Genomic DNA, 18129 nt, shown 5'->3' on the forward strand with positions numbered 1-18129 from the left:
AAAGGAGCAGGCGACCGGAGCGTACAGGCTCCGTTCGCCGGGCCTCTGGTGGGTGGGGGGGAGGGAAAGGAGCAGGCGACCGGACTTGATTGCGGGCGGGGGGGGGGTGAGGCGGGCGACCAGAGGCTGCCGCCGTCACCTGTGTTTGAGTGGGCGCTGGGGAAGGCAGCTGAAGTTCACCGATTCAATAGAGCCCTCGTAGTCCTCGTCGTCGGGCACAATGAAAATGGCGTCGGGTGACTGGTGAGGTACACATTCGCAGGAGTGGTGGTGTGGGTGGGACCTGGGCTTTGCCTTCTGATTGTTGGCCATATATGGTGAGGAGCAGTTCCATCAGCCATACACTAACAGGGCGCATTTTAGAACGTTGGTGCCCACTACTCTTTTATATATAAGGGAGAGATATTACAGATAGATGCCAGCTTGACTGGATTGGGAGCAGCCCTATAATAAGAGCAAGAGGGAGAACTCAGGGTGATTGCATATACCAGCCGTTGGAAGCCAGAACTCAGGGTGATTGCATATGCCAGCTGTTGTATGTCAGCCGTTGGATGAGTGTGAGTGAAAGAAAGTGCAAGTACATAAATTAGAATTTTTTTGGTCTTAAATGGGCCATATCAGAAAAATTCCAAATTTGGCTGGGAGGATTCCTTGGGGTATAATCCATAAGAACTTCAGCCAAGTTGGAACAAAGTTACTGCTGGAAATGTGTTTCCCTACGAAACCAAAGGAAACAAATAATAACTATAGTTGAGGAAATGAGAATCTACAAAAACAAAGATAACATCAACAAATTAAAAAATGCTTAAAATATTTATTTTCTAGAGAAATGAAAACAAGTTTTTTGTATATTCCTCTTTTATACCTTACAAATAATACAAGCAACTGACAGTCCAACTGTCCTCTTTCAGCACCTGCGGGTGGGGGTGGGGCAGCCCCTCCTTCTCTGCCCTTGGACAGTGGGGGGAACTACAGTCCTGAGAGAAGACAGTAAGGCACACAGAGCCAGGCAACTGTCGTCACAGGGCACCTGGTTCCTGCTCTACCTTTAACCAATTTATTTTAACATCTATGCACCCCTTTTTTGTGGTTTACTCCCAAAGCAGCTTCTGCAGAATACAAATAAAGGTTAGAAACTAAACTCATATTGTTTCAGCTGCTGTTCAGCAAAAAAGGTCTTGTTCTCAGGATATCCTAAAACAAATGGCAGGGAGTGCATTGGTTCCCACTGACTGACTATAGGAATTCACTGAATTTCTGAATGGTCATTGGAAAGGATTTAAACAAGGGACAACATCTTTTAATGTAAAGAGAATTTATATGCCACAGGGAATTTATATGCCACACCTCCACAGACCCACTTGAATCTGAACTGGATGCTACCTGTTTGCAGTGGTTATTTTTTTTTGTAACTGAACAAAATGAGTGAAAATAACATATTTTAAAAATACTGTAAATTACAAAATGTGAACCTTGTCTGGAGACTAATAATTCAGTAAGTAGAATATTAGTTGGATGATAATTTTGCCATAGTTTTATTTGCTTTTAAAGTACAGTAACAGTGATTGTGTTAAATGTTGTATGTGGGTGCAATTTTTCTGGATTTTTAAAAACACCATTGGGTGAAAAGGGCTGCCACGTGAAGTTAGCCCCTGAAGTCCATTGCGTAAGCAACCGAGCTCCCTTATTTCAGCAAGTTCCCCTAGTCATTCAAAAGCTACCAAAAGATTATAGTACCTATTCTCTTCCACTCCCAAAGACTGTTGGGGAAACTTAGCATTGAACTGCCTGTACTTGGGGTAGTGAAAATGGTATGAAAAGGGGTAGAAATGACAATGATTTTAGGAGAATGACTGCAGCAGGAACTCTCTACTATTGGACGAGGGAAACAACCCCCCCCCCCATTTAATTGTATTTTATTAGTTCGAATTAGTGACCTTGGGGTGAGATAGAAATCAAGCAAACGGAGCATAATAATTCATAGTTAGGATGTGGCCGATCTGAATTCATGTGAAAAGAAGGCATCAGGAAAATAATAACGTGGGCGTGAAGACAGAGCAGTTAGCTCCTCCCTAGTTATTTCAAAAAACGTTATCACATAGACGGCAACTCGCCATATTTGCAAAATCATATTCCATGAAGGACTTACCAAGGCAAATGAGCGCATTTACCTGGTGAAAGTAACACATTGCTCCAGCCTCCAGGTAGAGAATCAAGCACGATCTGTAAACCAGTAGTGCCACCTTGAGGGGTAATACGGAGGTAATATGCTACAAATTCAAATCACACGAATAAGTTTTTAAAACAAGTGGTTTTGCTTCTTCTTCTTTTTTAGTCTATAACGGCCATTTTAAATTCTTTTTTTTTAGAATGCCCAGGTAATTAGAGATGACTACATGTTCCTGTAACTGTTACTGCCGTCTTTCTAAAAGTAGTTTAAGCCATCTAGCCATCTCTTAACGCCACCAGGCATACCAAAAAGTGTGCTTCTCTAACAGTTTTCAAAAAGCCAGAAAGAAGGAAAGGTAATCGACGGCTTCAAGACTACGCGATTTTGAATTGTTCCTCGCGAGAAAAAGCTAAGCTAGTCGCTCCTCTAATTAGCAGCCCTTTGGCGTGTAACTGTTGCCATGGAGACGGATGTCGCTTAGCAACATTTCTGCCGGGGACGCACGCGGACGATTTCCCGGGGAAAGTTCCGAGCCATGTCCGGACGCATGGTGGGCCTACGGGAAGCATGAGACCCAGCAGCGCTAGCAGTGGCTCTCGCTCAGGTTCTGCCGGTTCCAGACTCATCGACGTGAACAGCAACACACCGTTGCTGCTCCCACCTGTCACTGCGACAGTCTCGCTAGCAGCGGAGGTACGGACCAGTCCTGCGTTGCTGGTGGGCGGCTCAGAGACCGTCGAGTTGGCGGGAAGAAGCTCAAGGGGGTTAGTGCCCAGCCCCTGGATTTTCTAAATTGTCGTTTAAATAAAACCCTTGGGCAGGGGTTGACTGCTGCCATCCCTCTGTAGTAGGGCTTCTGTGCTTTTAATACAGCCACAGGATAGGCACAGCAAGAGGCACACTGTATTGCCACACTCATAATACTGAGTTGTATCTTGAATTTCTGCTGGATACGCATTTCTTAAGGGCATAGATGCATTGCCAGGAAAACTGTGTAGGGCTGATTAGAAAGTACAGGTAGCAATGCACCTGTAGTGGCTCAAAGGTGCCCTCTAGTTTTCCTTTGGCTTACCAGTTCCTTTTTGCAACACTTCACTGATGTCACTGAAAAGGTTCTGTGTAACACTGGTCAGTGTTGCAATTCTTCAGCTACACAGATTGCACCATTCTTATCTGTTACAGATAAGTAACAACACTGAGTAACAGTACTAAGGGGGGGAAACTGTAGTGAACAAATGTGATCGCAGGTACTCCAGTTGCCATGTTTAGAGATTTCTGGTGCCTGACCTTATTAAATCACAGCTTCTATTGTGTATCTTTTTTCTTTTCTTTTTGGAGATGGTTTAAAATTGTAAATGTGTTCTAGAGTTGGCATATTTCAAATTGGGGCTGCAGTTATCAGGTGCCTTTGGTGTGCATGCATGCATATGTGCAAACACAGATGCCAAACACTGTGGAGCGCACAACTCACCATTTAATACACTGCACTTGGTTTGCTGTATTTCATACTATTACATACAATGTGTTCAACAGTTAATCTCTTGTGTTATATCATTAACCAGAAGGCAAAAGCACTCTAATGTCCCAGGAATAGACAGTTTGCCAGGTTTTTTTGCGGATAAAATATTGAGAATATGCTCTGATCTGGATGTCAGTTATAACATAGGTGCACCAGAAGAAAAGTGTAATATACTGACAGGGCTATTTATGTTCAGGTGGATAGTTGTATTGTTCTGAAGCAGCAGAACAAAGTTTGAATCCGGTGGCACCTAGACCAACCAAGTTAACAGCAAATTAGCACACACTGTAATGAAGATGTTTTAACAGATGTGAGAACCAAACAGGAATGGTGACCATATCAATTTAGCTTGTTATTCTTGTTTGGTTCTCACATCTATTAAAGCATCTTCATTATGTTTTCCAATTTGCTGTTCACCCTCTACTATATATGTATGGACCAATAACTTCCATTTCAATGTGTCTGAGTAATGTGCATGCACACGGAAGCTCACACCTTGAATACAATTTTGTTCGTCTTAAAGGTACCACCGGACTAGATCTGGGCTATTTATGATAATTTTGACCTAGTTTCCATGATGGATGTGGACAAGATCCTGGGATCAGTGAAGGCCACTACTTGTTATCCTGGATCCATGCCTATCCTGGCTACTAAAATCATGTAAGGACTACATCAACAAACCCTTAGCATCTATTATAAATCAGTTACTAGCTCAGGGCACTTCCCCTTGGCCACTCAAAGAGGTCCATTACTAAAAAACCCATCCCTACAGATGCACGATGTGGCCAATTATCACTCGGTCTCTAATCTACCCTTGCTGGGCAAAGTGATTGAGACAGCAGTAGCAAACCAACTCCAAGTCTTCTTGGATAATTCATCTGCCCTAGAGCCTTTTCATTCCCGCTTCAGGTGGCTCTGCTAGCCTTAGCTGATGTCCTTTATCTGAGTGTGGACAGAGACCAAGCCTTTCTGTTACTCTAATTGGATTTATCTGCAGCCTTTGATACAGTAGATCATGCCATCTCGTTGAGGCTCCTGGAGGAAGAAATTGGTATCAGGGGGTGCATGCTAAACTGGTTCAAAGCATTCCTCACAGATTAGACTCAAAGGGTTGCTATGGGAGACCAGTTGTCATCAGTGTGGGACCTATCTTGGGGTTCCAGAGGGCACAGTTCTATCCTCCATGCTTTTCAATTGCTATGTAAAGCCCTTAGGAAAAGTCATTTGGTTTTTTTGTCATCGATATGCTGATGATACTCAGCTCTATATATCCTTATTCAAATCTCCTGGTGATGTGGTAGAGTTCCTGAATCGCTGCCTGGCTGCTGTGGTTGACTGGCTAAGAGTGAACAAATTGAGACTAAACCTCGGAAAGACACAAGTAAGGCTGGTTGGGAAGGAAGATGTCTTGAAGGACATTGTGCTTCCTGCTTTTGATGGAGTTCAGTTGACCCCTGCAGAGTCAGTTAAAAGCTTTGGGGTCATACTGGATCCATCTTTATTACTGGAGAAGCAAATTAATGCAGCTGGGGGGGGTAAGGCTTTCTACCAACTCAGCTTAGCCTGTAAAATTGCCCCTTACCTTGATATGGCTGACCTGGCCTCCTGGATCCATACCACAGCAACATCCAGACTAGACTACTGTAATACACTGTGCACTGGTCTCCCTCAAAAATCAATTTGGAAAACTCCAACTGGTCCAGAATACCGTGGCTCAACTATTAACAGGAGCTAGATAGAGCATGAATATTACTCCCATTCTGTAGATGCAACATGGGCTGCAGTTGCCAGGCTCAGTCGAAGGTATTGACTATCACGTTAAAAGCCCTTCATGGCCTTGGCCCTTCTCGTTTGCGGTACAGTCTCTCCCCCTGTGCTCTGCCATGCCACTACAACTCCGCTCATGTCAGTAGGGGCTTCTGCAGGTGCCAGCCTACGAATTGGCAAAATCAACAACTGCCTGCACACATGATTCCTCTGTTGTAGCTCCCGCCTTGTGGAATGGCCTCCTCAGAGAAGAGGTCAGGAAAGCTCCCAGTCTCCTGCCATTCCACAAACTATGCAAAACAGCAACTATTCAAGAGGGTTTTTCTGTGTAGGTAATAGGGTTGCACTGTACGAAATGCTTCATAAACTTACTTGGACAAATGATTTAGACTGTGGTCTATACATCTGTCTATAGCTTATTGTAAGTAGGTTCCTATTATGTAATTTCTGTACCACTTAATGTGTCAATACTCATGCTATACTCAAGTTCTTTCTGGTGCTCCTACTAAAATCCAAATGCACTGGTAATTGAATGTCCCGTTTTGCTGATTGTATTGATGCACTTCGTGTAATCCACCTTGCGTCCCTGTGAGAATGGCAGACTACAAAAAATGAAAATAAGATAAGTAAAAATTTTTTAAAAACCTCTTTGCATTTCAGGCTCATGACCAAAGCTTGGCTGTGGTGGATGAAAAACCAGAACCATGACATTTTATGTGCATTTCAACAGAATCAAATTGCTCCCTGTAATTCCACATGCATACATTTATTGTGCCTCACTTGGGGGGGAAGGCAACATAGGAGACGTTCTCTACTGACAGTAAAGACCCTCCCCTTATCCTTGCCCCAAATAATGGATCGTCCCATTCCTATACAACTTCCAAAGACATGTCAAATTTAGGAGCGTAATTTGTATTTACTTGCATATCTGTTTGTTTATGCTAGAAAAGGGAGGGTGCAGGTGAATGAGTGGAACCTTGCTCCGCCACTGCAGACTTGAACACTCTCTGATGTTTGCAGTGTTTTCTTCAGGCCCAGGTGTTCTGCTGGAAGGGAAGTGCATAGAAAACAAATGCTTCAAGCAATGGGGGATATCCAGATAAGGAGAGGGCAGAGCTTAGCTCCTCCCCACCAGTGTGCTCCTTTTTCAATTCTACCTGCATTATTTAAAATATTATTAGCCACCTTACTACCTTGCAGCATGCAAGGTGGCTTACAATATAAATAACTGTTATAGAACACATAAAAGATGAGTTTAAAATCTCAATTAGGACTGTGAATGAATAATAACTAAATTAGTCAGATGTAGTCCTAAATAAAACTGTCTTCAGTTGTCTCCTGAAGATAGAAAGTGAGGAGGGCCAGGTGCATGTCTCTGGGGAGGTTGTTCCATAACTGTGGGGCTGCCACCAAAAAGGACCTCTCTTGTGCGCCCACCAGAGAAGCATCTTAAATTGGCCGGACAGTCAGGAGTGCTTCTCCCCGTGAGCGTAGTTCCCAGTCAGGAATGCACAGAAGAAAATAGTCCTTCAGATACCATAGCCATGTATGGTTTTAAAGAACAAAGTGTAAACAGCAGGTACTTGAATGTCATCTCATCAACTTTGTCTCTCAGTCTTCTTTGGTTTATTAAGCTTTCTGGTGGTGCCTTTGCTGATCTACCTTCAGGGATGCCAAGAATCACCATGGGTCCCTGGACAAAGATTCCATCTGCCCCCCCCCCCAATATGACCCTGATCCAAACCAGCTATCATAACAAAACAAATCAATCACTTGGCTTGCTGCTAACTTGAATCTATGGTAATAAAAGAATTGGCCTGTTTGACCATGTTTACGTATTTATCAGCCATTTATATTCCACCCTTCTCCCCAGTGGGGACCCAAAGTGGCTTGCATTGGTCTCCTTTCCTCCATTTTATCCTCACAACAATCCTGTGAGGTTGAGTGTGTGTGAATGGCCCAAGGTCACCCAGCAAGTTTCCATGACACTAGTAGGGATCTGAACTTGGGTTTCTCAGATCCTAGTCTGATACTTTAACCACTACACCACACTGGCAGGCATAACTCATCAGAAAATAAAACTAGGAGACTCAAAATTGGCCACCTGCTTCAGGAAGATTGTGTGAGTTCCATGGCCAAAATGGAAAGGCATGGGAAATTCCTGGCCCAGGTGAGAAAATTTGTTGAATTTTATGTGTTGTTTTACTGTCACAATATTCTATGTGACCTTGTAAGCCACCCTAAGCCCACTCGTAGGGAGGGCGGGATATCAATCAATCAAACAAATAAATAATAAACCACCACGACACCATGCTATTTGCAACTGAAGCTAAGGGTCTCTGTGGCAAGCATAACTCAGAAAATAATGCTACATGTTTGAAAACTGGCCTCTAACCCCAGAATGATTATGGAAGTTACAGTGCCAAAAATGAAGGGAACTGGAACACTCTGAACCAGGTTATCTTCACGACAGGCAACATGTAATGAGAGAGCTTTTAAGCAACCTGTCACATGTCTCTAATACTCAGATCCCCCAATCCACCATGGAAGGTTGCTGAATGATATACTCTCAGCCAGCCCTACTTCCCAAGGCTGTTGTGAGGATAAAATGGAGGACAGGAGAACAATGCAGCTTTGGGTCCCCACTGCGGAGAAAGACTGGGTACAGTATTTGTTATAAATCTAATTTTTAATTATATTAAAAAAGAGTACAACATTTTTCATATAGCAAAGTAGCCTTAGAAAGGGCTATTAGATTTTCCAACCATGATACTGATTAACAACTGAGTGCCTGAGCTGAGAGCTGCAACTTCTGTTCCATATGTATGACCACTAAAACAGATTAATATTCTATTACCATGCATGTAAAGGGTAGAGGGTTTTTTTTACTACCTTGTTAGATCATGGGGAAATATTAACTCTCCCCCTTCTGTTCATAATATTAACAAAGGTTTGCTGCTATACTACTCTTAAGTACATTCTGTCACCAAGAAGGATAGGGATGAGGAGGTCTTGAGACCAAGAAGTGAAAATAAAGGGGGGGGACATGGAAAAATTGGGTGGGAGGAGACAGAAATGAATGAGAAAAGTGTGGAAAAGAGGGGGGGAATTAAGAAAAAGAAGGAAAGGTTGTTTTATTTTGCTGCAACACCCTAACTACCACTTTGCAAGAACTGGCAGAGTTGGGTGCAAGGAAAGGAAGAGAGAAAGGCTAGACTATTGGAGAAAATGACCTTAGTTAGCAGGCTGCAGGCCAGCAGTTATTGTAGCAGCCATCAGCTGGGATGGCTTCCTTGCTCAACTTCTAAATTAGTTGATGGGTTTAGCATGATTTGTCAGGCAAGTTTGCTTCAGTCTTGGAGAAAGGGAAGTCTAGCTGATAGTACAGTACCTTGTATTGTGCTCAGGTTTCCCTGTGCCCCTAGTGGCTGCAGCCAGAACTGCATTAAAATAAACTGAAAGATGTTCGGGTGGATACAGCATGATGCTGGCTTCAAGGGCCCTCTGGTGGATTTGGCCCTCTGTGGAATTTTACCCTCCCCAGTCCCCCTCTGTTGGCAGCCCTGCCTGCATACATATTCTTGTTGCCCAGTAACTTGTCAATTTTGGCAGCTCTGGGAAATTCTCTCTGATCTACAGACCCAGATGGACTTTCCAGGGGAAAGGGAAGAATTATATGCTTTTAAAATGTTGTATATGAAAACATGGTCACTTTTATCCCATAATCTGAAATGTAATCATTTACTTTTTTTTCTTTGAAATGTAAAATAGGATTTTTTTTTTGATAAGTTGGTTTGCTCAGGTTTAAATCTGGCCCTTATTTCAAAGAGTTTATTAAAATAAATTGGAAAGTTGTATGTTAGTAAAAAGGTACTATTGAAGACACGGTACATTAGCCAGAACAAATGGGGAGTGGGTGGGAGGGTGGTTATGGTTCAGCAATATTATAAGTCTAGAGTTGCTATTATGAGTCTGTCGCTGCTGTGTAGCCCCATATTATTTGACATAGGTAACCCCATCAAAACATAGCTGTGGTGCAGACAGGATGCTGCCGCTTACAAGACAAATTCACAGGTGAAGGCAGGTGGAACCCCTCCTAATGCTCAGTGATAACTGTGTAATTGGGAGTTGAGAGGACGCTGCTATTTATAATCACAGTGACCATGGCCAATGGAAACATATTATGCTGTAAGCATGGTTAGTGCCCTGGGCAGTGCACCTACTTTTACCTAATACATTGCTGAGAAGGAGCAGAGAGGGAGGGGTACAATGAACAGATGGACAAGCCTGAACTTGCTTAATTACTGTTTAGTGTAGCTTGCTCTAATTCTGTTTCTCTCAGACAAGGAAAGGTAGGCACTACTAAAAAAAATTGTTAGAACTCAGTGGTAGGGAATAAAAGGAATGAGATCTATCCCTAGCTTTTCAAGGTCTGGTTACAGATTAGTGTACTTGGTTCACTGCCTCATTTCACTAGAGTATTTAACTTCAGCAGCTGCCATGCCTTGTATGCTACAAAGCCCTGAAGATTAGATTCAATTATACTTAAGTTCAGCTTGATTATTAAAGCTTATCTTCATACATTCAAGGACTAACTATTTCTTGTTAAATGCCGCAGAAGGGAGTATTTGTCCAAGGTTTTCCTCTTTGCTGTTCTTTATCTTTCATCCAGCTCAGAGCTTTGATCTAAAGTTCAGAGAAACTCAAGAATATTGCTGCTGAACTTGCTCAGAGAGCGTTTCCAAATGATGTATGTATGTATGTGGGGGGGGGGACACAAACTGTGTGTAGCATTGCACCTGTACTGCCTCTGCTCAGCATCTCTAGGGCAATATCTTTGATTTATTCAATAGATTTCTTTTTTGTGGGAAGAGCAGTAGATCCATCTGCAAAGATCACTTCCTCACCTTAGCATCTTCATTATGCCACTTTTGTTTTTAAAGGTTTCACAGTAAAAATATATGCTCCAACTGGTTAATATTTATAATGCAAATTATAATTTCAAGTTACCTAGTAAACCCAAAGTAAAAGTTAGACTGTTGCTGGACAGGGGATCTTTGAAGTATCTAGTATTTTGACCCCCCACACAGGAATTGTTCCAGTCTCTGGTTTGGTGGGTCCAAGTGGCAGACTTGAGGAGTTGATATGGGTAGCACAATTAACACAAGGAATGTTGTGCACATTTGTATGCAGTTTTCACTAACTTTTCCTGAATAATGTTTTTGCTTTTCTTGCATTTTTATTTATGATAATTATTGTAATTTTTGGAAGAATGAAGGCATGGTACGATTTTGTATTGATGCTAAAGATAACCAACATAAGGATGTTGTGGCAGACGTCTTAAGTTTTTTGTTTTAGTAAGTATAATAATCACACTATTGACTGTGTTAGCCTTTACATAATTGTTTTGCAATATTGGCTTTCACCTATCTTCACCATATTTTTTTGCTATTAACTAGGTTCGAGATCAACACAAAATGCTGAAAAATGAAGTAGAACAAAGAGACAAATCAACTGCAGAAAGGTGAGAATCAGAGAGATAGCTGTGATTTGCAGGGCCCATTGCAAGATGGAGGAAGTCTTTCAATAAATCAGTGTGGGGTACCACTGATTGTGCTCATGTATTCTGCAGCTAGGAGAAGAGATAAGATGAATGAGAATGAGGTACCTGAGATATCCCTTTCTTAGTTGGGGGTATGGGCACATGGAGAATTTGGGGGCAGGTGTACAGGGTTATAATTGAGCCAGTGGACATTTAGTGGTGTGGATCCTATGGTTGGCCTCCCTCCCTCCCTCCCTCCCGCCTCCCTCCCTCTCTCCCTCTCTCACACAAACACAAACTCAAACACACACAACCCCCCCTGTCCTGTTGCTGCCTGAGGTTCTCCCCAAAATGCTGCTTCTGGGGCACAGGAGACTCTCAAGAACACCATTGGGGCAAATTGGGGGTCTACAGCTGGAAGAGGGAGAATCGGCAAAAATGGCCTACCTTTAATGTGTTAATACAAATTTGCCAGCAAAATTATTACTATGGTCACTGGGGGATGAAGCCTGGATGTAGCCACAATGACCAGTATATGGCATAGCTTTCAATGTAGTGTGGCTGCTTGAGGTTATAAGCAAGTCACTGAGGCAGTATACGGACTGTGGAAAGTAGTACCATAGCTGCAGATTCGGACTGTGCTACTGGCATGGATCCCACGAAGTCCATTTTGTACCACCTCTGTTCAGCTCAAAGACTGATTGACCCTGTGATTATTTTGCTCATAGGTGTGAGGCTTGCTGATTTACAGCACCATCCAAAGCAGAGTTACATCCTTCTAACTCCACTGAAACAAATGGTCTTAGAAAGATATAACTCTGTTTAGGATTACACTGTAGTGTACCTTAAAGAACTCTTGATCTAGAAATACCTGAAGATAGGACTTGGAAAATCCTAGATACTCAGATATCAATACTTTCCCCCCTGTGTTTTTTTGCTCTGCAGAAAAAGAGAAAAACCAGAGGCACAAAAGGTTAGTATTGCTATTTGGTAAGTTTCTTTGTCTTACAGCAAAAACATTTCCAAATAATGGTGTGGCTGTCATTCTGAGAAGACTATATTGGGCATAGCGGGTTTACCACCAAGTGACTCAAGCAGTTGTTTAGGGTGCCAAATTGGCATGGGGTGCCACTTGGGAGATGGTGATGAGCATGGGGCATACTTGATGTTACCTCCCAGACTGGTCCAAATCAACTTGCCTTGGAGCAACTCAGGAGGGGATGCATACTCCCCCCCTCCCCACATGCCACACTTACCTGGATCCAAGGTGTTGAAGGGACCTTATGATGCATACATAAACAAATGGAACTGCCTTATACTGAGTCAAACCGTTGATATATCAAGGTCAGTACTGTCTAGTCTGGCTGACTGCAAATCTCCAGGGTCTGGCGTAAAGGGCTTTCATGTCACCTCCTACCTATTTATTTATTTTTTAAATACTGGAGATGCCAAGGATTAAGTCTGGGACTTTCTACATACAAAGGAGATACACTGAACTGTCAGTGAGGATAGCAAGAGATGAGGCGTGCTGTCCCTCCCCAGATATCTCACTCCTACTGAGCTCCAACATGATGCAAGCCTGCCCTGCATTCCGTTGGAGCCGATGGGCGTGCAGCATGGGAGGGAATTCTTTACCACTGCATTATGACCATTCTTTATTTGTAAGGCAAACGTTAACATATAAAGACAAATCTGGTGCAAATGCCACGATCTGCTTACCCCTTTTCTTGTGTTTATTACCTGCATATGACATTAAACAGCTGTCTCTTGATGGCTGGTTTTGTAATACAGAATTATTGAAGCATGAAGGTCACTCTATAGCAGGGTGGCTAATGTTTCCTTTGATAACCCATCCTGTTCAATAGGTACCGGAACTCCCTGTTAAGCTGGTGAGGGTTTGCCTCCACAAGTGCCGTTTACTAACCCTGTGTACGATGAAGGTAGTTTTGCCTCTAGTCATGTATGACTAGCTTTGATATAAAAGAAATATAGTCTGGGTAATTTTCTTGTCAGAGAGTTTTCTAGAGTTATGACTGCCCTTTGAAATGTGTTCAACTCTCTTCATAAATCTGAGCTGTGCAACTTCTGAGCTTTCAAAGGCATGAAGGGCGTCTGAGCACGTCTCCTCCTTTGCACACATTTCCGCTTCTCACAGTGCCAGACCGTAATAGAAAATAAATCACTGAGCAATCTCCCGCTCTCTTTTTTATTCTGTAGGATGTCCTTTGCTTTATCGTTTGAAAAGCTTTTCCCCCTCTTTCTTTTAAAAATTATGATTTGATGGACCCAATAAAACAATACGGGGATATATGGAATTAGATTGAAGGGGCAGGGAGGAATAACATGTCTATAAATGACACTCAGGCAGTGCTGAACATCTTGGTATGAGATGCCAAGAGAGCCAAACTGTAAGTAAATCCATGGAGATGTGGTTAGAGTACCCTCACCCGTTAACCCCCCCCCCCCCCGGATAATTAAAATGCCAAGAGAGCCAAACTGTAAGTAAATCCATGGAGATGTGGTTAGATTACCCTCACCCGTTAACCCCCCCCCCCTGGTATATATGGATAATACCCAGGATATGTTGTGAACTGTCTTGGTGTGCACATGGGTTTCAACCATTAATGGCAAAGAGAAAATATTCAGAATTCACATTTAGGATATAAATTGATTATACAAGGCCAGCATGGTGGTTTTTCCAGCATGGAGAAGGATGGGGGACTGATAGGCTCCATGCTGTGGAATTCTACCATAGATTTTGTGGTCATTGAACAGTGGATTGGGAGACAAATTCAGGTTTTGTCTCTTGGTGTTTTGGAGTCCTATGTAACATTTGTCCCACTAAGCTGAATGTAGCTCACCTTCCACTCATCGCAGCTTAGCAGAATTCCTTTGAATTCCCATTTTTTGCTGCCTTCCCATGACTGCAAAACTTGGGCTTGTCATGCGTACACGGCAGCTAGGATTCATTAGCCTCTGTGGGCCACAGTTTTTACAGACACAGATAATTGTTTAATTTGCCTGGGACAAACTTTAGTTGCCTTCGCTCAACTGCAGCTACTGTTTCATATGGAAATGCAGCAGAAGAAACCTCTATGAAGATAATTTACATAGATAAATGAATTGCTGCCTAATTGTCCATTAATTATCACAGTATTGATTAGAAGCCTTTTACCATCTATGCATTTATTAGCTGCCTCTTAGATAGTCTCTCTCATACATCTTTTGTGTGTCTGTGTGCGTGCATGTCTGGAAGTCATGGTTGACTTCTAGCAACCCCTAGTGGGATTTGGACGTTCAGAGAGGGGGCTTGCTATTGCCTGCCCCTGCATCCCAGCCCTGGCCTCCCAATACTTGCCAGGGTCGGCCCTGCTTAGCTTCCGAGATCTGATAAGATTGGTCAGGGAGTCTCTCTCATGAATCTTTATGAGTGTATCACTGTTGATATATCCTCTGATCACAGTAATATTAATTTTTGCCTGACTTGGGAGAGCAGGGCAAATGGTATGTCCGAAATCAGGATGGGTGTCTGAGCTGCTTCATATTTTGAAAATGGAAATGGCTAAAAAATGGGTGAAGATGTGCACTTTTGTAGGAAGTCCAGCTCCTGAAAAGGGTCTGGAAGCTTCATGAGATGTTTCTCAGTTCCCCTTTTTCTATTAGAAAGATATTAGTTGTTTTTTAAACTACCTCTCTAAATGTATTTTAAAAGAATAGAGTAGGAAGATATGTCAGAGGTAGCGCTCATGTTTAACAGTGATAGTTATTATAGATTCAGAAGTGCTGGTTCCCTTAACCGGTAAGTTCTCTAAGGGCTAGTTACAGGCAGAAGAAATAGGGTGGAATTTCAAGGGCCTTATGGCCTTAGCACTCCACTGGCCTTTGATGGAACAGGATGATCTGCAGGAAGAACAAAAGAGAAACCCTAATGTTCATATGAAAGGACTTTGTTGTTAGGAGGATCACATAGTTTATTTTATAATTTATTTTTTGCCCTCATGTTCTCCCAGAAACCAAGTATAAGGCATGATATGTCCAGGACCTTACTTGTCACAAAGGCAGTTTGTTGAATAGTGTATCCATTAGATGACCAGGTGTTCAGAATAATGTAGCATCAAAAATAATCCTTACTTAGACAATATTCCCCCCCTTTGGGCAGTTCAGTATTAATTACTTTGGCAGCTTAGTTGTATGCAAGAATACAAGCTGATGGTTCACAGTTATTATTGTAAGGTCAATAGAATAAATAGGCACCCATAAAAGATCGAGGTCATTATACACATGTAACCTAATTGCGAACAGAACTCACTTTCACTGTTTTATAGGTGCAAATAAAATGAATATGCTTTGCTTATTACAGATGAAAATTAGTGATTGCGAACAGAACTCACTTTCACTGTTTTATAGGTGCAAATAAAATGAATATGCTTTGCTTATTACAGATGAAAATTAGTGATGAGTAAACTCATTAGCTTGATTTGGCACTGAGCTTATCAAACCAGTTCCCAAATAACTAGAAAATGTAGTTTCTAGGGTTCCAAATGTCTATACATGTTGTTTTCAGGATGCCAGATATCTGTAGGCTTAAGCCCGTCAAACCCCCTGGTATTTGGGGCATAGCAGTTCAGCATCCCATGGGCCAGGGAGAGAGGGGCACCAGCTCATATCATGATCCCAGCCAAAGAATAACGTCTGGGGCAATTACACTTGGTTTGGTATATATGGCATAGTATTAAAAACTGGACAAACTCATATTCAGAACAAGATAATAGCAGGTTGTGGGGCAGCAATAATAATAGTTTAATATCACATCAATGAATTATTACCCCTTCTCTCGTAATGCTTCTTTACTTTTAACTGCCACGCAACAGGCAGAAATTCAACAAATAAAGCTTTCTCCAGCACTACATGTGCATACTGGGAAAAATTATTAATATTTGTCAAGCATAAAAAAAAAACATCTTGGTATGAGATGCCAAGAGAGCCAAACTGTAAGTAAATCCATGGAGATGTGGTTAGATTACCCTCTCCCTTTAACCCTCCCCCCCCCCCTGGTATATATGGATAATACCCAGGATATGTTGTGAACTGTCTTGGTGTGCACATGGGTTTCAACCATTAATGGCAAAGAGAAAATATTCAGAATTCACATTTATGATATAAATTGATTATACAAGGCCAGCATGGTGGTTTTTCCAGCATGGAGAAGGATGGGGGACTGATAGGCTCCATGCTGTGGAATTCTACCATAGATTTTGTGGTCATTGAACAGTGGATTGGGAGACAAATTCAGGTTTTGTCTCTTGGTGTTTTGGAGTCCTATGTAACATTTGTCCCACTAAGCTGAATGTAGCTCACCTTCCACTCATCGCAGCTTAGCAGAATTCCTTTGAATTCCCATTTTTTGCTGCCTTCCCATGACTGCAAAACTTGGGCTTGTCATGCGTACACGGCAGCTAGGATTCATTAGCCTCTGTGGGCCACAGTTTTTACAGACACAGATAATTGTTTAATTTGCCTGGGACAAACTTTAGTTGCCTTCGCTCAACTGCAGCTGCTGTTTCATATGGAAATGCAGCAGAAGAAACCTCTATGAGGATAATTTACATAGATAAATGAATTGCTGCCTAATTGTCCATTAATTATCACAGTATTGATTAGAAGCCTTTTACCATCTATGCATTTATTAGTTGCCTCTTAGTCTCTCTCATGCATCTTTTGTGTGTCTGTGTGCGTGCATGTCTGGAAGTCATGGTTGACTTCTAGCAACCCCTAGTGGGATTTGGACGTTCAGAGAGGGGGCTTGCTATTGCCTGCCCCTGCATCCCAGCCCTGGCCTCCCAATACTTGCCAGGGTCGGCCCTGCTTAGCTTCCGAGATCTGATAAGATTGGTCAGTTCCCAAATAACTAGAAAATGTAGTTTCTAGGGTTCCAAATGTCTATACATGTTGTTTTCAGGATGCCAGATATCTGTAGGCTTAAGCCCGTCAAACCCCCTGGTATTTGGGGCATAGCAGTTCAGCATCCCATGGGCCAGGGAGAGAGGGGCACCAGCTCATATCATGATCCCAGCCAAAGAATAACGTCTGGGGCAATTACACTTGGTTTGGTATATATGGCATAGTATTACAAACTGGACAAACTCATATTCAGAACAAGATAATAGCAGGTTGTGGGGCAGCAATAATAATAGTTTAATATCACATCAATGAATTATTACCCCTTCTCTCGTAATGCTTCTTTACTTTTAACTGCCACGCAACAGGCAGAAATTCAACAAATAAAGCTTTCTCCAGCACTACATGTGCATACTGGGAAAAATTATTAATATTTGTCAAGCATAAAAAAAGCAGGTGCTATTCTGTTGCTTATTGTGCAGAGCCCTATTGAGAGAACAATGGAAACCTACCCACCCCACCCCCTGCCATCCTAATGCAGTTGGTACATGGAACCCTTTACAAAGTACACTTCAAATAATGCATAATGTTTGAAGAAGGAAAAAATAAGGAAAGAGGGGAAATAGTGCACAAAATGCACAGCAAAAGTGGATTACTAAAAAGATCTGGAAAATAGAAATGTTTGTATATGCTTTTTCAAGGCAGAAACTGACATGACTGGAGGGAGTGTTCCCACCGTTCCCAGAGTCATGTGTCACTTCATGGAATAGCCTTCCATTGCTCATCTGCTAAAAGTGGGTCTGTCCATGATAAAGCAAAATTGGACTGCCACTGCAAACGGCATACCTGTTTTGAGCTGCCCCCCCCCAAGCATAGTACAACTTACCTAATTTCTGACATTGTTACACTGGACAGGTGGAGGACTCATGCGGGGAATCCCATCCATCTGCTGGATGGCAGTGCTTCCCCCTGCCCCCTGCCCTTCCCACACATAAAGTGCCACCACCTGTCTGACTCATGTAATGGCGGTAAGGCAGGCAGTTGTAGTGGGAGCAGGGGCAGTTCTGGCTAGGCTGCACCACCTGCCTCCCTTAAAATGGCAGTCAAGGTTTCACAATACAGTGTTGCTGATTCTCAGTGTCTCTCCCAACCACGATAAATTTTTGAATTTGTGAATTTTTCTGAAAACCTCCCTGGGTCTGTAGACAAATACCCCATTCTCTGGGGATTTTG

At 42.5% G+C, this 18129-nt stretch overlaps 1 protein-coding gene across 1 annotated transcript in view; it reads left to right on the plus strand.

Annotated features, from left to right (window-relative positions):
• The first annotated feature begins 2737 nt into the window (after window positions 1-2737).
• CCDC170 (coiled-coil domain containing 170) overlaps window positions 2738-18129 on the plus strand; it is a 94373-nt gene continuing 78981 nt past the window's right edge. Inside the window, exons 1-3 of the mRNA XM_015426160.1 lie at window positions 2738-2863; window positions 10916-10980; window positions 11944-11971. Of these exons, the coding sequence (XP_015281646.1) occupies window positions 2738-2863; window positions 10916-10980; window positions 11944-11971 (219 nt within the window). The remainder of the gene's footprint in view (window positions 2864-10915; window positions 10981-11943; window positions 11972-18129) is intronic.

Source organism: Gekko japonicus, unplaced genomic scaffold (genome assembly GCF_001447785.1).
Source record: "Gekko japonicus isolate JY-2015 unplaced genomic scaffold, Gekko_japonicus_V1.1 scaffold223, whole genome shotgun sequence".
Classification (NCBI taxonomy): domain Eukaryota; kingdom Metazoa; phylum Chordata; class Lepidosauria; order Squamata; family Gekkonidae; genus Gekko; species Gekko japonicus.